General features: G+C 32.9%; 1 protein-coding gene and 1 long non-coding RNA gene across 5 annotated transcripts in view; both read right to left on the reverse strand.

The window, feature by feature from the left end:
* Window positions 1–24,609, reverse strand: part of RICTOR (RPTOR independent companion of MTOR complex 2) — a 124,415-nt gene that overhangs the window by 43,323 nt on the left and 56,483 nt on the right. For all 4 annotated transcript variants that reach the window (XM_081519273.1, XM_081519274.1, XM_081519272.1 and 1 more), the window contains 10 exons: window positions 22,357–22,420; window positions 16,656–16,782; window positions 13,915–14,084; window positions 9,790–9,857; window positions 6,488–6,555; window positions 2,839–2,921; window positions 1,458–1,545; window positions 721–811; window positions 542–608; window positions 336–416 (listed from right to left, as the gene is read on the reverse strand). In XM_081519273.1, coding sequence (XP_081375399.1) covers window positions 336–416; window positions 542–608; window positions 721–811; window positions 1,458–1,545; window positions 2,839–2,921; window positions 6,488–6,555; window positions 9,790–9,857; window positions 13,915–14,084; window positions 16,656–16,782; window positions 22,357–22,420 — 907 coding nt within the window. The remainder of the gene's footprint in view (window positions 1–335; window positions 417–541; window positions 609–720; window positions 812–1,457; window positions 1,546–2,838; window positions 2,922–6,487; window positions 6,556–9,789; window positions 9,858–13,914; window positions 14,085–16,655; window positions 16,783–22,356; window positions 22,421–24,609) is intronic.
* LOC145517024 (uncharacterized) lies at window positions 10,269–13,421 on the reverse strand. The gene is made up of 2 exons (XR_014061936.1): window positions 10,442–13,421; window positions 10,269–10,367 (listed from the first exon to the last, which is right to left on the reverse strand). It is a non-coding gene; the product is annotated as an uncharacterized LOC145517024 (long non-coding RNA).

A 24,609-nucleotide genomic window follows, 5' to 3' on the forward strand; every position in this document is an offset into this window, starting at 1 on the left:
CTAGCTGATTGAAATAATATGTACAGTTTTGTAATTTTGTGATTTTTAGGTAGGAAGTCATTTTAAAGCCATTCTAAAGAAAGATATTTATGGACTCAAAATGTCAACATCAAAAGCGAGTATTCAGTCAGTACTTAATATTTTTTCCATTTAAAAAACTAGCCTATATATATATGATACAAAGCATCAAGGGCTCTTTGTAATGCAAAGATACATAACCAAATAAATGCAAACTTATGTTTTTGAGATAATGCAAAGTAACACTGTTAAAACAGCCTTGTTTCATAAATTAAAACATTAATGTACAAAACATAATCAAAAGTTGTTAAACTTACCATATGTAAAAGTTCTCCTAAAAGGATGGTGGCTCTAACTGAGATATGGTCATCACTGTTTGTTATTACCTCAACCAAACCCTTTGAAAGAAAAAGAAAATATCATAGTTGTAAAATAGCATATATGAACACGTCTATGCATCATGTTTGTTGCTCTGAAAGAACTGTTAGAGAAAATAAAATAGAAAAAGGGTTATAACTCTTACTTCCAAAAGTCCATTACGAATAAATGCTGAGAGTATCAGTGCCAAATAATTATCCATGAGGTCTGGCCTGGAAATAAATACAGCACAGAAAAATTTAAATCTTTTTCCATACACTAGAAAATTTAACATAAAAATAGCAACTGTAATAAACCTGAATTATTTCTGTACTTAAATTCTACCTGGATCTGGCACGATGAGGAAGAATAGTTTTTGCCTCAGCTGCTACAAAGCCATCTGAAAGCCTCCAACTGTCTTGGAATCTACCTGGATCTAAAATAAACTTAGATAGTTAGAAGAAAATAATACATCAATGAAACACTTTAAATAACCATCAGCTAAACAGGCTATCCATGGACAGAGGAGCCTGGCTGGTTACACTCCATAGGGTCGCAAAGTGTTGGACACAACTGAAGCGATTAAGTACAGCATAGCATACAACCAGGCTATAAATAATTTTAATTGTTGGCTAACAAAAGAAAAAAAGATTCAAAAAGGCATACAGAAAAAAATGATTTCTGTAAATGAAGGGTTTACATAAACCTATCTTTAACTTTCTTCATTGAAGGGTTTAGAGTCATTTTGCTAAAATAAAATTTAAAAAATCAAATAATCTAATTTGAGAATTGCAAAAGGTTTCTTATTATCTCCTCTCTTCCTTTCTTGATCCATCCTTCTATTATTAACTTCACTGCTAATTTCAGGAGCTAGAGTGATGGAGAAGAAATTAAAATTTCTTTTTAGAAATTCACCTGAGATTTTATTTTTATATTAATTTCATCCCACAAATATGCAATAAGAAAAGAAAATGATATTCAATACTTATTTTAGTATTTTCCCTTGGCGGGACTCTGCCTCCATTAGGTAAGTCATTTAAAAAATGACAATATATGAACAGTGAATGCACTTCAATACTTACCTACACTGAGCAATGCTTCTATGAATTCTTCAGTCACAACAGGTAGAGGAAGACGAAATATATCATAAAGCACTTCAAGGAGACCTCGCTGAAAGTAAAAAAAAAAAATACAGTTCATTTGTTTTTATGGAATAAATCTTCACTTAAAAATTTTTAAATGTCCTATTCACCGATTTAAAAGTTGGTAAAAACAGAACTACTATATTTTAGAAAACTACTGTATCTGCCTATATTAAAGTACTAAATGTTTAATACATATTTTTCAATAAATCTTGTATTATCCCCATTGTACACATGAAGAAATAGATTTAAAGGTTAAAAATAATTTGTCTAAGGTCATGGAGCTATAGAAATAAAATCAGGAGTCAAACCTCAGTCCAGTCAAACTCAAAAGAGCGTTTTTTTGCTGAGTAAGAAGTCAAGTGAATTGGAACCTTTAGTTCCCTGCTTATAGATCTTTCCATCCTTAATTACATCCTTCCATGGTTTAGATGCTTTTATTTTTAGTTCACATTTTAAGCAAGGCACCTCTAGCTAGTATTTATACTAATAATGAGAAACAGGGTGGCAAATTTTGCTCCTTTGAACACTAAAAGAAAAACGTAGAAGGGGAAAAGGAAGAACCTTGTGAAGAGTTAATTTCTTTCCCTCTAATTTCAATCTGTTTTATACAATTCTTATACATTAATAATTTAGAAAGTGAAGTGTTAGTTACTCAGTTATGTCTGACTCTTTGCAACCCTGTGGACTGTAGCCCTCCAGGCTCCTCTGTCCATGGAATTCTCCAGGCAAGAAAACTGGAGTGGGTTGTCATTTCCTTATCCAGGGGATCTTCCCAACTCAGGGATAGAACCTGGGTCTCCTGCATTGCAGGCAGATTCTTTACCATCTGAGCCACCAGGAAAGCCCTAATAATTTAGGACTGTCTAATAAATAAGCATATAAATACCCCAATTTTAATCAAAACCACTACTCATAACATAAAAATATTAGTTAGAAGGTGTAAGTTGCATAACTACTATGCTTACTTTTCCCTTAGTTTTCTGTTTTGCTTGAAACTCTTACAATGAGAATGCCCCTGTGAAATGTTTATACTTTTTATTAAATAAAGCGTAAATTTCAAAGAAAGAAAAGGCATAATTAATATCATATTTTAATCTAATTTTAATACATCCATAGTTCCTAACAATAGCACTGTTTCAAATGATTCATATTATCTGTAGTGTTCAACTAAGTAGTAAATATTTATTCCTGTATTGTTAAAGTGTTCTGTGATACAGACTAACAATTCACGAGGAAAAAATATCACCTGAAATAACTTTTCTCCAATTAATTTCCTCCACTAAAATTCCAGGGATGATACAGAGTAATTTTTACCTACCCTTATTTCCATATTTGGAATGCAAAGTACTCCAATTAGAGACTGAATCCCAGAGTTTCCAGGTTTACATAAATTAATAATACCTATCAAGGATAAAAAGAAAAAAAAGATCACTGATCTGAATTTCAAAAGATGTATTCATAACACAAAATGTGACATTTTTCTAAGCTAAATTACACTATTATATTATTTGATCATCGTAAGTGATAGTATATTTCAAACATTCTCTGAGTTTTCCAACTAAGTAGAGATCATCAATAATTTTACCATTTAAATTACACCCAAAAAGGTTCTCAAGAAATTCTGGACTATTCGGCAACAGAAATAAAAGTAAAAATACGGCTTTCTCTGGGTATATGCCCAGGAATGGGATTACTACCATCATATGGTAGCTCTATTGATATTTTTAGCTTTTTAAGGAATCTTCATATGGTTCTCCAATAATGGCTGTTTCAATTTACATTCCCAGTAACAGTGTAGGAGGGCTCCCTTTTCTCCACACCTTCTCTACATTTACTGCCTACAGATTTTTTAATGATGCCATTCTGATCAGTGTTAGGTGATACCTCACTGTAGTTTTGATTTGCATTTCCAAATGATATTGAGCATTTTTTCAGGTGCTTTTTGGCCATCTGTATGTCTTCTTTGGAGAAATGTCTGTTTAGACCTTCTACCGATTTTTTGATTGAGTCATTTCATTTGGGTCTTTGATATTGAGTTGCATGAATTGTTTGTATATTTTGGAGATTAATCCCTTGGTCAGTTGCTTCATTTGCAAATATTTTCTCCCAGTCTGAGGGCTGCCTTTCTGTTTTGTTTATGGTTCCCTTGGCTGTGCAAAAGCTTTTAAGTTTAATTAGATCCCATTTGTTTATTTGGGGTTTTTTTGTTTCGTTTTTTTCATTACTCTAGGAGAAATGAATCAAAAAAAATTAAAAAAAGATCAAGCTGTGTTTTGGGTAAAAGAGTGTTCTGCCTATGTTTTCCTCTAAGAGTTTTATAGTGTCTGGCCTTAAAGGTCTTTAATCCATTTTGAATTTATTTTTGTGTATGGTGCTAAGAATGTTCTAATTACATTCTTTTATATGTAGCTGTCCAGTTTCCCAGCACCAACCCCTTATTGAAGAAACTGTCTTTTCTCCACAACATATTCTTGCCTCCTTTGTCATACATTAATTGATCACAGGTGAGTGGGTTTATTTCTGGGCTTTATATCCTTTTCCATTGATCTATGTATTTCTGTTTTTTTGCCAATACCATATCATTTTGATAACTGTAGCTTTGTAGGATAGTCTGAAGTCAGGGAGACTAATTCCTCTAGCTCCGTTTTTTCCTTTCTCAAAATTGCTTTCACTATTCAGGGCCTTTTGTGTTTCCTTATGAATTTTTGTTCTAGCTCTGAGAAAAATGACATTGGTAATTTGATAGAGATTGTCAGACATGACTGAGTGGCTTCACTTTCACTTTTCACTTTCATGCATTGGAGAAGGAAATGGCAACCCACTCCAGTGTTCTTGCCTGGAGAATCCCAGGGACGGGGGAGCCTGGTGGGCTACCGTCTATGGGGTCGCACAGAGTCGGACACGACTGAAGCGACTGAGCAGCAGCAGCAGCAGCACTGAATCTGTAGACTGCTTTGGATAGCGTAGTCATTTTCACAAACTAAGAACATGGTATACCAAGAATATGTGGTACATATACACAATGGAATACTACTCAGCAATAAAAAAGAAAAAATAATGCCATTTGCAACAACATGGTTGAACCTGGAGACTGTAACGCTGAGTGAAGTAATTCAGACACAAGAAGACAGATATGATATTGCTTATATGTGGAATCTAAAGAAAAGGGGACAGGATACAAATGAACTTACTTACAAAACAGAAGTCATAGATGTAGAAAACAAAATTATGGTTACCAGGGGATTGAGGTGGGGATAAATTGCAAGACCAGGACTGACATATATACAATACTATGTATAAAATAGATAACTAATAATAACCTACTGTATAGCACAGGGAACACTGCTCAATACTTTGTAATGGCCTATTTGAGAAGAAAATTTTTTTTAAAAAGTGGATATATGTATAACTGATTCACTGTGCTGTACACCTGAAACTAGCACAACATTGTAAATCGACTGTAGTACAATAAAGAAAATTTTACAAAAACAAAAATGAACAAATGAGACCTAATCACATTTTTAAGCTTTTACATAGAAAGGAAACCATAAACAAAACAAAAAGACAACTTACAGAATGGGAGAAAATATTTGCAAATGATGCAACTGACAAGGGATTAACTTCCAAAATATCTAAACAGCCCACACAACACAGTAACAAAAAGCCAAAGCAATCTAATAAAAAAAAAAAGGGAAGAAGACCTAACTAGATATGTCTCCCAACAGCACATGCAGATGGTCAATAGGCACACAAAAAGATGTTCAATATCACTAATTATTATTAGACAAATGCAAATCAAAAGTACAATGAGGTATCACCTCACACCAGTCAGAATGTCCATCATTAAAAAGTCTACAAATAATAAACAAAAGAGAGGCTGTGGAGCAACAGAAAGCCTCTCACACTATTGGCAGGAATGTAAATTAATGCAGCCATTATAGAAAATAGTATGGAGGTTTCCTTAAAAACTAAAAACAGAGTTACCATATGATCCTGCAATTCCACTCCTGAGCATATATCCAGAGAAAACTCTAACGTGAAAAGATACATCCACCCCAGTGTTCACTGCAGCACTATTTTAATAGTCAAGACCCAGAAGCAACTTAAATGTCCATCAACAGATGAATAAAGATGTGGTATACATATAAAATGAAATATTATTCAACCATAATATAGAATAAAATAATGTCATATGTAGCAACACAGATGGACCTAGAGATTATCATCACACTAAATGAAGTCAGACAGACAATTACCATATGATATCACTTATATGTGGAATCTAAAATATGATACAAATGAACTTATTTATGAAAACATAAACAGACTTGCAAACAGAGAAAACAAACATATGGTTACCAAGGGGGAAAAGAAGTGAGGGAGCAATAAGGAGTTTGGGATTTATAGATACACACTGCTATATATAAAATAAACAAGGTCCTACTGTATATGTATAGCACAGACAACTATATTCATTATAACAAACCATAATGGAAAGAATATGAAAAAGAACATATATATATATGAATCACTCTGCCATACACCAGAAACACATTGTAAATCAACTATATTTCAATAAGGAATTAAATTAAAAAAACACATTCCAAAACAAAAAAGAAACAAAAGGAAAGATATTTGGGACTACTATCTTGCTTATTAGGTATTTATGACATTCTACATTATACTTTAAGGTAAGAAACTTTAGTTATGTATTCAACTAACATTCTTAAAATCTTTTTTGGTATAGATCATGTTCAAATTTTTTATTTAAATGCCTAGGTTATCATCAGCATGTTGACTTACAAATGGTCAATTTTAATACTGTGTATTAAACCCCTCTTGGTTCTAATGATAACACATAAAAAAAGACCATGTTAACATTTAAATGAGATGCTACAATAAGTTAACATTTGAAAAAAACAGTCAAGTTTGTCTTATAGGATATAATGCAACACAGGGAAACTTACCTGCCCATGACCGGAATGTTGCTATGATTCCCATTTTACTGGCTAGAAACCTTGCTTCTCTGTCTTCTCTGTTGGGTGGGGTGGGGGTGGGGGTGGAGGTAGAGTCAAAGAAATTAAATGTTTAAATAAAAATAAGTTTTTCCCTACTACTACATCAGAATAAGAGCTATCACTACTTAATATTTAAATATTTACATAGGAAATTAAAAATACATTAAAAAAATAAAGATAAGATCTACCTCAAGCAAATTACTCAATTATGTACTGATCACGCCTACCCACATGTGAAATTCACATCTTAAAAAAAATTACACATTCTGCTTTTCTGAGTTCTACTTTTCCTGCTCTTTCTGAAAACTATTCTTAGACAGCTCATTAACATCTATAAGCATTAGCAATACCACCAGCTTGCTTAAGAAGCATCTCTGTCAAAAGACTGCCCCTTAGCAAAGACAATTACCACATAAACCTGTTACTGTTACTACATGTGTTCTCTTTACTTCAAAAATTTTGTCCCAAAGTTATCTGAGCAAGCTTATTCTACTTATTCTAAGAAGCAAGCTCAACAAGCCATATACTCACTGATACTATTAAATAATTCGATATTATTACTAATTTATTTCTAAGTTCATTCAGGTTGTTGGCAGAATTCACTCTCTTGCTGTTGTACAACTGAGGTTTCGGTTTTCTGTCAGCTGGGGCCTACTACCAACTACTTTCTTTTATAATTGGTATCCAATCATCTCACTTGTTCCTTTCTATGTAATAATTTATGACAATCAATTAACCAATAGAATTATTTACATTGTTAAACACTGTTCATGTATGGCATATGGCCAGTTTTAGTACTTAATTAGTAATCATGTACTTTTATGCTACCTCAACCACCTCTACCCTGTCAATGGTCCATTTCTTTTCTGTGCCATATTTTTCACTTTTCTAATAAAGTTCTTAACAGTTTGAGAATACAAAAAGCCAGAGAGTTGGTCAGGGAAAAAAAACATAAAGAATAAAGAACAATGAAAGAAAGTCAAATTAAAGAATGGTAAGCAAGCAGTTTACAGAAGTGGAATGAAATAGTTAAAAATATTCCCCCACACATACAGACCAACCACACTGAGCTCTGTTGTACTAATCAACATGAGACTATAACAGAAACTAAAATGGGGACATGGGGTGGTGGAAGAAATGAGAATTAGATAACTGTGTGACTAAGCTTTTGGTGCTCCTTATCTTAAAAATGTTTGTAACACACTTGTATTGATGGCCTGGTAACCCATTCCCTAACCTATTCAATAAATTGGTAGTTTTATTGGAAAAAAAAAAAAAAGCCCATCCATTTCCTTATCTAACCATATGTACCCATGCTACAGAAACTGCCCATACTCCAGAAACTTAAGGAAAGCAAAGTATTGAACCAAACAGGAAAGATAGGATTTGGTGGAATATACTCCCCACCCAACCACAACTCTAAGTACCCTGGTTCATTTCTTACTTATCCTGATAGGCAAAATTCTAAAAATGACCCTGTCTTCTCAAGACTCCAGGTCTTAATCCCCGGATCCCTACGGATATAGTATCACCGCCATGACTGTGATTATGTTTATATCTCACAGCCCAACAGACCTTAAGATACAGAGATCATCTGGTAGGTTTGATCTGGAGAGCTTTCTCTAGGCTGGAGGCAGAGGAGGAAGTCAGAGAGATTCAAAGCACAAAGATTCAAGCAATTTCTGTTGTGTTTGAAGATGGAGAGTGCCATGTGCCAAGAAAAGAAGGTGGCCTTTAGAAGCTGAGAGAAGGCCGCAGTTGACAGCAAGAAAACAGGAACTTCAGTTGTACAAGAGCAAGGAATGAATTCTGCCAATAATCTGAGTGACCTTAGAGATAAACAGCTTTCTTCACTAAAACCTCCAGATAAGAACCATGCCAGACCTCTAACCTACTGAACTGTGAACTAATAAACTGATGCTATTTTAAATCACTATATTTATAATGGTTTGTCATGCAGCAATAGAAATGGATACATTCTTCATCAGTAAGGAGAACGCCCAAGTGTCATAGGGAGCCAAGAAAGAAAGGGGCTGAAGAATCTCAATTCATAACTTAGCAAAACTAAAATCTGAGAAGTCTTAATTAGAGAACAACTATTCTTAATTCCTTAGCTCAGGACATGATGTTAGTTAGCATGCAATGCATCCACAGTGATGGAGGTATTTCAAGATATGAAACCGCTATTTTTAATTCTGGAGAAAAATGAAAAACCAATAAAACTATAATGTTCTCAAACTTAGCGGAAGAATTTAAAAAACATGTTATCTCTCAAAATAAGTATATCTGCAATTCAACAAACCTACTATGCTACACCTGATAGCATATTTACTGGAATTGTGTCATTGGCAAAACTTCACAGAGAAGTGTATTATTTGACCTCTAAATCAATTTAAATATAATTATTCCAGCATTCGTAGTGAACACGTGCTTTTCTCTCCCAAAAGACTCTGAAAAATCATCCTGCTTCATTTCTAGAAAATAATCTTTAGCTCCTTTTATTTCCCTATTAACCTTACTCTCAAAATTCTACATGGCTTATCTTTCTGCATACTCAATTTAAGGCAGCTCTTCATTCTACTAATTATTATTTAATTCTTTTAGTCTTTCAATGTAATTATGCTAAAAATATGTACAACGGTGCTGGAGAAGACTCTTGAGAGTCCCTTGGGCAACAACATCAAACCAGTCAATCCTAAAGGAAATCAATCCTGAATATTCATTGGAAGGACTGATGCTGAAGCTGATGTTCCAATACTTCAGCCACCTGATGCGAAGAGCCTACTCACTGAAAAAGTCCCTAATGTTGGGAAAGATTGAGGGCAGGAGGAGAAGGGGGCAACAGAGCATGAGGTGGTTGAGTAGCATCACCAACTCAATGGACATGATGAGTTTGAGGAAACTTCAGGAGACAGTGAAGGACAGGGAAGCCTGGCATGCTGCAGTCCATGGAGTCGCAAAGAGTCAGACATGACTTAAGTGACTGAACAACAACAAATGTACAACAGAGAAATGATTAAAGGTCTAGGTTTCTACTGCCACCTACCTTAGATTTATTAAAATAAGAAAACTAATTCCAAGTCATTAAATTTCCCAAAAGCTTACTTTTAATTTTTTAAGCCATAGTTAATTACAAGAGAACTACATATAACTCCATGAAATAGGAAATTTACTTAAACTCATTTTGCTCTGGCTTGACATACAAATCAGGAAAATCTAAAAGTTTTAACAGCAACACACATGATACTCACTTTAGCTGTCCTTCAGCTGTATCTGGACTATGTCTGTAGTGAAAATCGGTATAGGGTGCTAAAATTCGCTAATAAAAGGAAAAAGCAAGAAAAAGAAAAGAGTCCTTACTATAAAATGCACTCTTCTTTTAACAAGCTAAAATTCATCCAACTTCTCTGTATCTCTAATAATCCCAACTAGAGCTTATTTGAAGAGCTTATTTCTTCAAACTCATCATCAAGAAATATATTTGAGTGATTTTTGTTACCATACAGTTTTTGAACTTTTAAATTGACAGGTATCGTACCTATTAAACAGTGCATAAATCATAAATGTGAAGTTTGATAGATTTTTCTCAAACTAAACACACTCACTGTAACTAGCATCCTCAAAGCCTCCTTTTTCTCCCTTTTGTTCTCACCCCAAGATTACTACACAGATTTCTAACACTATGAGTTAGTGTTGCCTATTTTTGAACTTTATTTTATAAATTTCATTCTTTTTGTTGCTCGTATAAAGAAATCCAAGTTATTTTTGTGTATTGTCCTTGTATTTAGCACCCTTGTTAATAAGCTCATGGATTTTAGAATTTAAACTACTATAACTCATTTACCTAACCCCCCTGCTCTGCACTGATTACATTATTGTGGTCTGAATTTTATTTTAAAATACCTAAGACATTACAAATACTGCTTTTGACAATGAGTAGTCTTTTATATTTACTCATTTGTGTACCTTTTTTTTGCCACCCTTCATTCCTTCTTGCATTTCCTTGTCTCAGATCATTTTCGTTCTGACTAAGGATTCCCTTTAACCTTCCTCTGTGTCTGTCTCATTTTTTAAATAACAATAAATATTTATTATCTCACACAGTTTCTGTGAGTCAGGACTCTCTAGAAGAGTCTAGCCGTGCAGTTATGACTCAGGGTCCATCATAACATCGCAGTCAAAATATTGGTCAGGGCTACAGTCATCTCAAGGCTTGACTGAAGCTGTAGAATCTGCTTCAAGATGGTTCACTCACAACATGCAAATTGTTATCAGCAGGGCTGAGTTCCTTCTCATGTGTGCCTCATTATAGGCTGCATTACCGTCTTCACGACATAAAGGCAAGGAACCCAAGAAAGAATAGTGTTTCTTTAGATTTCCTTAGGTCTTTTTACGTTAGTCTAAAAAATCTTTATTTTACCTTTGTTTTTGAAAGACATTTTCTTTGGGGTAGGTGACATTATTTTCTTTTGCACTCTAAAGATGCCATTCTACTGTCTTCTGGTTCTACTATTTCTGTTGGGAAATCGGCTGTCAGATTTGTTCCTTTGAAAGTAGTCTTTTTTTTCTCAAGCTGATTTTAAGATTTTTAGTTATCTTGGTTTTCAACAATCTTACCATGATGTGCCTACGAGTTGTTTTCTTTGTATTATCTTGAGTTTTCTGAGCTTTATGAAGTTTCACCAGTTTTAAAAACAAAGTTTTGACCACAGTTTCTTTGGATATTTGCTTCTGCTCATTCTCTCTCTCTTCTCCAAAGACAACAATTATGTTTTTATCCCTTTTGTTCTGTTCATTTTCTTCCTATTACCCACCTGCAAATGCTTTGATTTTTGACTTCTCTTTCAGTTTACTAACGACACCTTCTTGTCCAAAATGAGTTTTTAATTTCATTTAGTTCAGAATTTCAGGTATTATATTTTTTGATACCAGCTCCATTTGATTTATTTTTCATATTCCAATTAGATGGCAAAATTCTCCATTATTTCATCTATTTTCTTCTTTTTCTCAATTTTTCTTAATAAGTTAGTCATGGGTGTTTTAAAATCTTTTCCCTCTGGCTGCAATATCTGAATCACCTGTAGATAAGCGTCTATGGAATTCCTTTTGACTTTTCAACTACACAGTCATAACCTTTTGCATGTATCCTTTTTCGTTTACATAATCAAATTTCTGACTGAATCATGGACACGGTAAACTGGATTAAAGGTTCCAAGTGATGTTATCTCCACTAGAGACGGTTCATCCTTTCCTCTGCAGTCAGGTCAATTAAAGGGAGTGATCAGCTTATTCTAATCACCAACTGAGTTAAACTGAGACAACACTGCAATTTTGTTAAGGTTTGAGTGTACCTTTGGTTTTCCTATTTCTAAAGAATGGACCTCCAAAACTGTCAATAGAGATTTCAGCAAACTTTTTTTTCTCTTCAGCAGCGAGAGACTGCTGAACATACTTCATAAGTTTTGAACTTAAATCTTTAAGTACTCATCCAGAATTGCTTCAGAATTTGGAACATGTCAAGAACAGGAAAAAGTTATCAAATTAGAGTGAAAATTTATAAAAATATAATTAATAAAAATGGGGACAAGATTCTCTTAACAGCAGCCTCTAGGATGAAGATAACAATAAAGTAGAAGATAATGATAATTAATGATTTAATATCCAAGGCAATCAGTATTTATTGAATATTAATTATGTGCCAAGTACTAACTAAAGCATTTATGTAGATTAGAACGAATATATGTAAAACACTTGGAAATATTACCTACGTTATTATAAGCTTTACAAGAATGCTAGTTGCTATTACTATTACATTATTGTAGTACTTATTTTTCACAATAATTAAAGTAAAAACCATGACTTTTATTTTACCTAGGGAAAAATGGATCCAAAAGAGGCTAATAACTTGCCCCACATCATAAAGCTAGTAGGTTATAAAACAAAAAAATCAAACCAGATCTGTAAAGCCTGAAGTCTATGCTCTCAATCACTATGCTACTCCAGGGGAATCTTGTTAAAGAAAAAAGAACTAACATTTGTAAAAAAACAAGAGAGAAGCAAAGATGGTAGTGTACTTAAAAAGTCTACCGTATTCTTTGACGGTTTTTTCATATACACAAAGGCTTTGCTAATCTGCTGTATGATTATACAAGTAAAAAAAAAACAACACAGGTCTACACACATCTTTCTTGTGATCATCTCTCCAATCTTAAAAGCAGTTTCCCCACTTGATAAAGAAAAAACTTAAAGCAAAATATACTGTGAAATATCAAAAATACCAGCTCATTCCCACTGGACGCCCATGAATAATGTATTTAAAATCATTTATTCAGGAGAAAATTGTACTGAAATTTGTTAATGATACAAGCTAATGTCAATTTTATAATATCAAAATATTTCTAGTAGCCCTAATAAAATCAGAACTATAACATTTAAGACAAGTTTCATAAAATGATCTAAACAGGCAAAGTAGGGAACAATAAATCTTTCATAATTTGCATAATTTCATACCCAAATACAAACAGAGTAAGCTTACTCTGAATAATATCTGCAATGGACAACAATGTAATATTGAATATATTCACACAAATAAACTATAAGAATATACAGTCTGTGGGAATTCTCTGGTGGTCCAGAGGTTAGGACTCTGCACTTTTCTGCCAAGGGCCCAGGTTCAATCCCTGGTCAGGGAACTAAGATCCCACAAGCTACAAGGCAAGGCTAAAAATGATGGGGGAGGGGTTCAGGTGGAGAAAGAACACAGTCTGTGATAATTTTATTCCAAACTCTACTACACAGTTTATTATAGAAAAGAGTTTATACTTATAGCAGCCTTACTATTTTAGACTAACTGAAAAAACAACACTGTATTAGTAAAAAACAGAAAAACAATAGTGTGTTTTTAAAAAGATATTTATTCTATTTCTTTCAATTGTATATGGCCATTAGTTGCCAACAAGTACTCCCAAGTTCAGAAAATTTTAGCATGGTTTAATAAGTAAATAGTATATAATTAGCAGGAGCTATTCCCACACAATTAACACACTACAGTTCTTAAAAATAAATTGTCTTCTTAAATAAATAGGTAAACGTCTATGAAACCTTATTTGTGCTCAAATTTGCTCAGTCAACTTTTCACAGATAATAAAAATACGAATAAACTCAACATGTTGTGAAATATTCTTGAGAATTCTTTCAATTCAATCCAAATTGAATGAGTGATAAAATATTGCTGGAATAAGCCAAACTTATTAGTTAATTTAGGTTTAATAATTAATGCTGTGATATTAACTTTAAAATTTCAAATAAAATTCCAAAGTAAGAGTATGTATTTAAACTCATATGTTAAAATTACCAAAGAATATTAAAGTTCCTACCTCTAATTCTACATCAGCTCGTACATACTGTCGAGTCTTTGGATGATTAAGAAGGTGCAAAATTGTAGTAATGAGAGCCTCATTTATTCGACTTAATTGGCAATCAATCACATTTTTCAAGATGGTGTTCAGTCCACCTCGAAGGGCAACCACCTCTGGATTCTGAAGTGCTAGAATAAAGAAAGAAACACTTAACATGTTATATAGGGGATAATTAATAAATAATCAGAAATCTGGGATTTTATTTTAAAACAGCTTTCTGACTGAAAAAACTTTCTACTCATTTAAAAGGACACGTGGATAACTTATCTAATGAGTGTGCTTAGTCGCTCAGTCGTGTCCGACTCTTGTGATCCCACAGACTGTAGTCCTCCAGGTTCTTCTGTCTATGGGATTCTCCAGGCAAGAATACTGGAGTGGGCTGCCATTTCCTTCTCCATACCTAATAAGATGATGAACTCATTTAAAGCACACATGTGTGTGTGCATGCATACAAAGAGAATGCTTGATCTCTGAAGTAAAGGAGGAATTTCTGAGCTTAAAATCTTAAGTTAAATTACAAATCAGCTAAAAAATTTGGAACAGATGAAGGGCTAATCTTTCCCCTATATAAAGAACTCCTGGCAATTGACAGGAAAGAACTATTCAGTAAAACATGGACAAAAATTTTTTTTCTTAGTGTCTCTGAATTGTTTTTTCATATCCTTTGTCCATGTTTTACTGAATAGTTCTTTCCTGTCAATTGCCAGGAGTTCTTTATATTGGGGAAAGATTAGCCCTTTATCTGTTTCAAATCTTCTGACTGATTTATAATTTAACTTTAGATTTTAAGCTCAGAAATTCCTCCATTACTTCAAAGATCAGGCATTCTCTTCGTATGCACGCACACACACGTGTGCTTTAAATGAATTCATGGTTAACATTTCAGTTTTAAATCTCTCAGGAAATAGACTCTGGTTTAATATTGATAAACTCAATTTTTTTCAAATGTTTATTCAATTATCCCAGCATGCTTTCTGAAGTTTTCTATATGAAAGGGTAAGCAACTATTGACTCTTTTTCATTTTTTCTCTCCTAATAACCTAGCTTAAGATTTTTTAAATACATGTGAAAAAAAAAATCCTTCCCCTCCATTTATTATTTTTCAAAAATGTTCTCATAGTGCATTTTAATTATTTCTCTTTATGTAGGTATGTGTGTGTATATATGTGTGTTTATGTATTTAAAATGTTACTTTCATTTTAAAAATTGCTAAATTTACACATTTTTAATGTTCTCAATTAGATTACACTATATGAGAATTATTTGTTCTTTGAAATGATATTTTAAGACAGAATTAAGTGAATGAGTCTTTTTTGGAGGCAATTCATTCATCAAGTACTTCTATGGTTTGTGATCCATTATGTGTTCTACTTTGAGTCAACTGGAAATTAAAATCTTTGAAAATTCATTCATTTCAATAAGATTTTCAATTATATAAAAAGTTTATCTCCTACTTTTCAAAACTCCTATTACATTCTCTTCCTTATCCTATTAACCTTTTCTTTCTCTGACCTTTGCATTTTTCAAACAATAGTGTATGTTTGCCTGTCTGTGTATCTAAAACAACAGTGTCTGTGTATCATTTTCTTCCTCCAATTAACACAGATTAAATAATCTATGTTGTTCGCTAAGTCTGAAAATCATTATTGCTTTCCTCTTGCTTATCCTAAAATTCACTTTTTTTCTTCTTTTTCTATTTCTTGGGTTCACTCACTATTTTCATTATGTTTTGCATAATTATAAAAGTATCTTCTAATGAAAAGTTAACTTGAGTATAGGACTTTCCAGGAATCCCACTTATTGATAGGTAGTCAAATTTTCGTGATTTTTTAAAAATTTCCTTAATCAAATTTCTGACTTTCTCTTTAAACCAGCAGGTATCGTGGACAGTATTTTTTAGACTCTCAATTAAAGGCTTGGCTTTTCTGTTCCTTTAGATTTTGTTATTATTTATTTTATTTAGAGTGAATGTAGCCTATACCATTTTGGTGGGGAAAAATATTATCTTCTCTTGTCATTTAAAATTATATTTCTTTGGTTATAAGGGAGGTTGAACTTTTAAACTTCTGAATTTTAAAATACCTTGATTAACCATGCATTTCTTTGAGAATTACTTATTTTTCCTACTGATCTGTATATAAATAAGTTCTTTACCTATCATGTTTGTTACATTTATTTTTTCTTTGTTCTGGTATTGCATGTTTTCTTATCTCCTTATAATAAAATCTACAGCTGATGAAATGTTTGATTTCTTTTGATAATTCAAAACTCTCTTTCCTTACAATTAGAAAAATAGTCATCCATTTCTCTCCCCATATTTTCCACATTTAACTCTTTAATCCTGTATTTAGAATTCTTTTTTTTAATGCATAGGGAATTGTTTTTCATTCACATCAAGATACATAGTGTGGTTAACTAATGTCTGAGAATCACACTTTAAGAGATTTTATTCTAATTACTGGAATTTGGACAATTCCTTTATTTTAAATTTCATGATGAGTAAAACTTCTAAAATTTGTAGAATTTAAATGTTTCTTTGAAATAATCTGTTTAAACACCAAGTCCACTACTTCCCTATCAGGAATGTCCTACTTTTTCATATTCTTATTTTTAACCAACACCTAAAGAATTCGCATTAAAAAATGTTATATATTCTTTCTAAAATACTATATTTTTATTACTCAAAGAATAATTCTGACCTAGTTCACAGATAATGGCAATGCATGCTCGAACCATTCTGTCTCTTTCTTGAAGTCCATCATTTCCAACTGCTATTAATGAGTTGGCCACAGAGCTAGGAAACAAGGAAGCATTCACAGTAATCATCTGTAACAGGGAGAAATCAGAAAAAGAAATTATTTCCTAATACATCTTTTAAACCTATCTTGTTCAGACAGGGGTGTTTAAGATCACAGAATATTTTTAAGACCGAGGCACCAATTTTAATCTTCTGCTTCATATGAACATGTCAAAGGGCTAATACAATAGATAGTTGATACAATAAATGTTAATAATCATTACCATGGAAAACAGTGTTGGCTTTTTTCCCATAATAGTCCAGACTGTAAATTAGTTAACCAACAAGATATAATCTTTCAGAGACTCTAAGCTCCTCCAGAATAGGAGCTTATTCTAGAGGAGAAAAGGAGCTTTTGTTGTTGTTATTCAGTCACTAAGTCGAGTCTGACTCTTTGAGACCCTATGAATTGCAGCATGCCAGGCTCCCCAGGAACAGAATGAAAAGGCAAAAAAAAAAAAAGCTTAATTCTATTTTAAACAACTTTTCAGTAACCAGACAAAGTAAACCAGTGGTGACAATAGCTGTCAACATACTGCTGTATTATTACATTTCTGACCCTTTCTTCATATATAATCTCCACTGCATCCTACCAATTTACCTCAATAACCTAATTCTTTTCACTTTCAAACTCTGATTTGGGCCCTCATTCTTTCTTATTTTGACTGCAGTAAAATGAAACATAATAATCCCCCTATCTCTAATTGTCATTTGTTGCTATACTGAAAGGCAAAGTTTAATAATCCATAATCTATTTTTTTTAAAGTCCTCATTTTCTTTCGAATTGTTGTGGAGACTGCTCTCAGCTCTTAGAGGCCACCCTTAGATTCCGGTCATGGGGAGCTTACTCATGATTATTTGCTATTTCAGAGCAGGCAAGAATCTCTCCATAATCTATTTTTAATATTTCAAAAACTGTGCTGGAAACATTATACCCCTGGTGATAAAAACTTTTGTTGAATCTCAGTTTAAATGAAAAGTTTAATTGGCAATAACATTTGGAATACTGAAAACAGGTAACATATATCTTCCATTTGGAAAACAAGCAAAAATTATGTAGTTACTACTGTTTAGTAAATACAAGACTATTTGTTAAATGAAGTATTTCAAAATAACAGGTCCTTACAGTGGGAGTAGATGAAAATGTTTTCTTCAGTTTGGGTGGTAATAAATATTGGGGATAATCAACCTGTCCTAGATGCAACTATATTTAGAATTCTTTTGAAAAATAAGACCTGTATGATGACACAATTAGAGGATACAACATAACTAAATTAATATCCAGTTAGGTCCTTTAGAGATTCAAAGGAAAGATCTATGTTGGGTAGAGTACTTGTAAATGTATGACAAGGTTCAAATGAAATTACAGAATGCTGCTCCATGACATAAAATATATGTCCAATAATTTTAAAATCTATAAAAACTTCCACATTTGTTTCTAAACAGTATCTTTCATTAATTAAAAATGTTGGAGAAGAAAGGAGATGAAGAAGAAAGGAAAAAGGTGTAAGAAACTGATCTTTCTGGGTGAGAAAATTCTCATATCCTATGACTATAATTTGTATTTTAATACTTACTGATCTATTATTACACTAAGGACTGTAAGACGTATATAACATATTCTAAAAAGAGCTGGCTAGAAGCCAGGCCAACTGGCTTTCAGGGCCAAATCTAACATTAATAAACTGTTACCCTGGGAAATCAATCCTCTCGATGCCTTAGTTTTCTCATTTGTAAATGAGGATGCATATGATTCAATGATTTATAGAATTTCAAGTATTAACTTCTAATCTATGAATCTCAAGTGTAGTGCTATAAAATGGGCATCTGTAATTTAAAAGTTTTTATAGATGAAACCACTCTTATTTTCCAGCAAAAATATATGCAAAGAAACTCTTAAAATTCTGTGTAAATTGGAAGATGTTTTTCTTATAAATCAATGAGCAATCAGTGAGGGAAAAGTCATTCAATTTAGTATCTGCTGAAATAAAAGTTTAATCATCTCTTGATAGAACATATATATATATGTAACAAATATAAGACCATAGGTGTGTAATAAATTTGTAGAACTGCTATAAAGGAAATACAGAAACACTGACTTTTCTAAGGGAAATATTTAAAATTTCAGCTAAGACTGTAAGATGAATATAATGTAGAAAGGGGTGGAAATGCAAAGAGCAGGACACAAGCAATGATCATAGCAGTGGTGAAAGGCAGCTTGTCTAAAGCTAATGGCATAATGAGATAGGTCATAACTGGTTGGCCAAAAAGTGAGCTCTGAATGTCAAGATAAGCAGGTTGTGCTTAATACTAATAGGATTCATGAGCCAGGGCAGGTTTGGAAATTTGGAGAACTGGGTTTTTCACTCTGGTTTAGCCAATATCTTGCTGTGTATCAAGGGCAAGTGATTCCTTTAACTGAATCCCTTTCAACTATTAAAAAAAATCTGTGATATATTAAATTCATGAAGGTTGAACGTGAAAGTCACTCAGTCATGTCCAACTCTGCGACCCCATGGACTGACTATACAGTCCATGGAATTCTCCAGGCCAGAAAACTCGAGTGGGTAGCCTTTCCCTTCCCTAGGGGATCTTCCCACCCCAGGAATCGAACCCAGGTCTCCTGCATTGCAGGCGGATTCTTTACCAGCTGAGCCACCAGGGAAGCCCAGTAAATTCATACTGTATGAATCAAGGAATGATGTATGAATAATAGCCTAATTAGGCTGGAAGTAAGAGCTTCCCTGGTGGTTCAGTTGGTAAAGAATCCGCCTGCAATGCAGGAGACCTCCTACAATGCAGAAGACCTGGGTTTGATCCCTGGGTCAGGAAGATCCCTGGAGAAAGAAATGGTAACCCACTCCAGTATTCTTACCTGGGAAATCCCATGCACAGAGTCGCCTGGCAGAGTACAGTCCATGGATTCACAAGAGCCAGACAGGACTTAGCCACTAACCCACCACCAAGAAGAATTTAAATTGGATAAAGAGTAGCAAGGGCTGCTCAGTGGGAAAATGATAACAGAAAATGAGAGCGGCAAGAATCAGGAAGGATTACCTGGGTTAGAGAGAGGGGAAAAAAAAAAATCACATATATTGGGAAAAAAACAAGCAAACAAAAAAATTCCCTAAATGAATGAAACAGGTGAAAAAGAAGAAAAAGTAACATGAGTATTCTGAATTATTCATAAAGCAAATTATCCAAAAGCAACAGGTGTATTTGCTCTTCCTTTAAAATATAAAAGATTAATTGTTGTTTAGTCACTAAATCGTGTCTGACTCTGCAACCCCATGGACTGTAGCCTGCCAGGTTCCTTTGTTCATGGGATTTCCCAGGCAAGAATACCGGGGTGAGTTGTCATTTCCTTCTCCAGGCATCTTCCTGACACAGGGACTGAACACAAGTCTCTGGCACTGGCAAGCAGATTCTTTACCACTAAGCCACCTGGGAAGCCCTATAAAACATTAATACTTTCATTGAAAAATTAAAAACTGTTCCAAATGCATACAAAAAACCCACAGTTGACCTAGCAATTATATTATTAACATTAATTTCTACTAACTCAGTTGCCAAGATGTTGCTGCAAAAAAGAAATACATGCTTTGATGAAATTATAGTTCCTCTGGCCAATAGAGGCCACTGTTCATTCAACAAGCATGCTTTCCCTTTTAAACTAACTGCTTTTAGCTAAACCAAGGAGCCCTGCGACACAACTCTTGCTTTGAGCCTGTTTTTACCACCAGGTACAAGCAATTTTCCTGCCCTTGGATCTGCAAATGATATCTGCCTCAAATTACTCTGTTCTTTAAAAGATAACAAAATTATATTTTGTTGTGGCATTAGTAAATTGTTTCAAAGGTCTGTTTATTTTTACTGGGCTATTTTACAGATTAAATTGTAACTTACATAAAACATGAACAAAACTGAAAGAAGATATTTAGTGTATAATTCAAAGAAGCTGAATTTAATCCATTTGGGTTTGTTTTTTCATCTGAGTGCAGTTTCTAAGGCAGCAACTCTCAAGTTGTGGTACAGAAAACTGACAGTCCCTAGGATATTTTCAGAGATTCTGCAAAGTCAAAACTATTTTCACAGTAATTCAAAGATATTATTTGTCTTTTTTACTCTCACAAGTACATATGGAATTTTTCCAGAGGCTTCAATGCATGTGAAATCACAAGAGATCGGATACAGAAGCAAATATGACAATCCAAGCTATCTTCTATCAGGACAAACACTACAGAAATTTGTATAAATCTAAAATAATGCAGCTCTAGTCATTAATTTTCTTTTTGAAAAATATAGTTATTTTTATAAAAGTATGTTATTTTTGTTTACTTATCAATTTATTTTAATGTTAATATATCTTTAAATTTCTCACTTTAAATTCCTAGTAAGATATATACTAACATATATATAACTCAAACAACCAAAGAGTTATTCTAGGTTTTTAAGAAACATGTATTTTTTATCTTGAATTCTCAAAATTACTGCAGTAGGAAAGATTGTATGAGTAAGTAAGGAAACATAAATCTAATTTTTAAATTTAAATATGAAGAGTCAAATCATGGTGCCAATGTAACAGTTTACCTCATAACAAACATTTTTTTAATCTATCTCCAATATCACTCTTAACTAGAACTACAAGTTTCTTTGAAGACAACTCATCCATTTGCTTCTTCCTTACTATGCTCACCTGTGGGTACTATTACTAACCATAAGCTGGACAACTGGAAGAAAAAGGAAAAAGAGGGGATCAAGTTAATGCACAAACTCAATATTCTGCAATTCTGGAACATGTGCTGAATTCAAAAGTAGGGAAAGAGGAGAAGAGCTAAAAAATGTTAACTGCTAATTTTAGATATTTTTACATTAAAACAAACATATACTGCATGAGTCTTACAAATTTTTAAGATGAAACATGATACTTCAGAATGAAAGATAATAAAATTCTTACATGAGCTGTATGTACCCTAACCAAATTAATTCTCAATTCAGTCTATCCCTCTGCCATTAGGGCATCACATTAACAATTTAAAAAAAAAAACTCTTGGAAAGCCTATCATTAGAAGCATTATGGATTATCCTCAACACCTTCTTTTGCAGAGTTTATATTTTGACCTTTTATTCTGTACAATGGCCTGAACTGTTTATTGCAACTGTCTACTGATGTATCCAAATTCATCTTCAAAACATCCATCTGGCAATTCCTTTGACATTCATTTAAACAGAATTAACCCCAAGTATATAATTAAGAAAAAACGGGAGCACCACACAAGTAATCCTTTCTCCAATAACATATCAAAGCAGTAATTGCTTTATATGTTTAATAAAGGAAGAAATATTCTTTACAATGGACATTTTATAAAAAAACACTGTCCCAGCTATACCCAATCACATAGAATAATTACACAAAATATCTATGCTTACCTTGAAGTTTAATAGACCTATTTAACTCCTATCATTTCAATAAAATAAAAATGTTTAATGAGAATTCAGTCTTTAAATTTTAATAGATTTCACAAGACAGTCTAAATCTAAAAATGTAAACTGCGAAACATGAAAACCATAAATCTGCCTTTACTCTCAGACATGGAGCCTACCTTTCTGACTAATCGAAGTGCTTGTGTCCTCTCTACCTCGTTGCTCTGCTGTATGTCAATGCACCTAAAGAATATATAAAATATTTAATTATTGATAAAAATCTTATTAAATGATTTTTTGTATAATACCATGATCAGACAGACTCATGTTCATGTCAATACAGTATTTTTAAATGTTAATACATGCAATTTTTCAGTACCAGCAAATATTTAATTTAATATCTCCAGTGATAAGTATTTGTTATAAATAAAAACTATTTCATTTAAAACTGCAAGAAAGAATATAGTAATTTACAGAATTATACACATCTATACAGAAATAATAAACATATTCATAAAGCAAAATATCAGAAATCTACTGAAAAAGATGTTCACCTATCTTTGATAAAAGTTCACAGATATTTTTTTAAAAATTGTGAAGGAAAAATATTTCAAGTCTACATTTTAGTTTAATTGTGATTTTAACCACAGCCTAAATTTTGCATGTTATGACTACGTTAAAAGTCTTACATTAGTCATAATAACTCTATTTTACTAAAATATAATTTGAAATGTGAATGTACTTCAAAAATTAATGCTCAAATATCATTTAACTGACATTTCTCTGTAAAGTTCATTAAATTATTCAATTTCTAAAGAGCTTTGGTTTCTGTGGCAGAATAATTCATTCTTACTTATGTTTAGACAGGTCACTATTCTGATCAATATTTTATATATTGATAAATAGATAACTTGCTATTCAAAAAGCATTTCGGCTATCTGAATATAATTAAAACAATTTTATCAAAAAGTAAATAGACACAGAATTCTATTTCTGGCCGCAAAAGATCTGAACAATCCTCCTGCCAAAGATAACTATAAAGGTTAAATACATTACTTTATAAAGCAACTGCTAAAAGGGCAATGGATAATAATCGCTGGAAAAAAGCAAAAGCTCCATATTCACTTGGGTTTTGTACCTAGGGACACTTGTCAATTCCCAGTTTTAAGTGAATAGAGTCCTAAAAAAACCCAAAAATCTTGCTGTACTGTGTAGAGAGACTGAACTTCGGCACAGCCGAAGTGGCTGGGACTTGAGGGGGAAAAAAATCTCAGAGAAAAGAAAATAGAAGAGTAAGCAAGAATCTGCATGCACTCTTCATTTCAAGGCATTTGCCAATTTCTATGTTATGCAAATGCGTGGTTAAAGTCCAAAAAACCAAGCAAAAAGCTACAGCTGAGCAGTCAAAGAACTGAGTAGAAACTTTAGCATGTATATAATACTGTAAGAAAGATGTTAGGGCTCAAGGCTGATCAAGATGAAGAGGTTCTGCCAAACATTCAGATTTTCACTTGAGATTCCCAACAGACACTTCCTAGTCAAGGCACAGGAAAAAACAAATTTTAACAGAATCAGTGTAATAAATCAACACTCCAGAATAAAGCGTAAGTCTATAAATAACATGATCCAAGAACCCAAAACTTTTAATATACAACATTCACATCCAATCACATAATAATATGAGATATGCTTTAAGACAAAAAAAAAAAAGAGGTCAAGTAACCAAAATCCAAGAAAATGACAACAGAAACAAAACTCAAGTGATTCACATATTGGAATTGTTATAAGAGATCTATAACTAACCATGACTATTATGTCCAAGAAAATAAATAAAGGAGAGATCTAGAATGTTGAAGAGTAAAATATAAATCACAGAAATATAGTAACTGAAATTCAAAATTCAAGAGACTGATTTACTAGCACACTGAAGAAAAAAAAAAAACAGGTTAGTAGAAAGCACAAAGATTAACAACAACAAAGACTAAAAAGAATGTTACAGTAAGGGCATCAGAGACATGTGGGACAGTGAAAAGATTCCACACTGTATAGCTGGAGTATCAGGGGATAGGAGAGAAAAGTAACAGAAAAATCTTTAAAGTAGCCAAAGGAGAAAAAGACATTATCACTTACAAGAAGCAACAAGGGAAACTACTTACTTAGAAACAAAATCCAGAACACAGTAACTTAAAGCACTGAAAAATAGTAACTGATCAAAAAAAAAAAAAAAATAGCCTTCAAGTGGGAAGGCAAACAGAGGATTTATTGACAAAATATGAAAGATTTCAACTCCAGTATACCTATACTACAAGAAAACAGTAATGGGAATCCAAGAAAGTGATCCAAGATAGAAATGTAGAAATGCAAGAAGGAAGAATATTGGAACAAGTAAATAACATAAGTAAATATCAAGAGTTCCAATTTAATACAATTAA

This window comes from Giraffa tippelskirchi, chromosome 8 (genome assembly GCF_054371585.1).
Source record: "Giraffa tippelskirchi isolate mGirTip1 chromosome 8, T2T-mGirTip1v1.2.pri, whole genome shotgun sequence".
Classification (NCBI taxonomy): domain Eukaryota; kingdom Metazoa; phylum Chordata; class Mammalia; order Artiodactyla; family Giraffidae; genus Giraffa; species Giraffa tippelskirchi.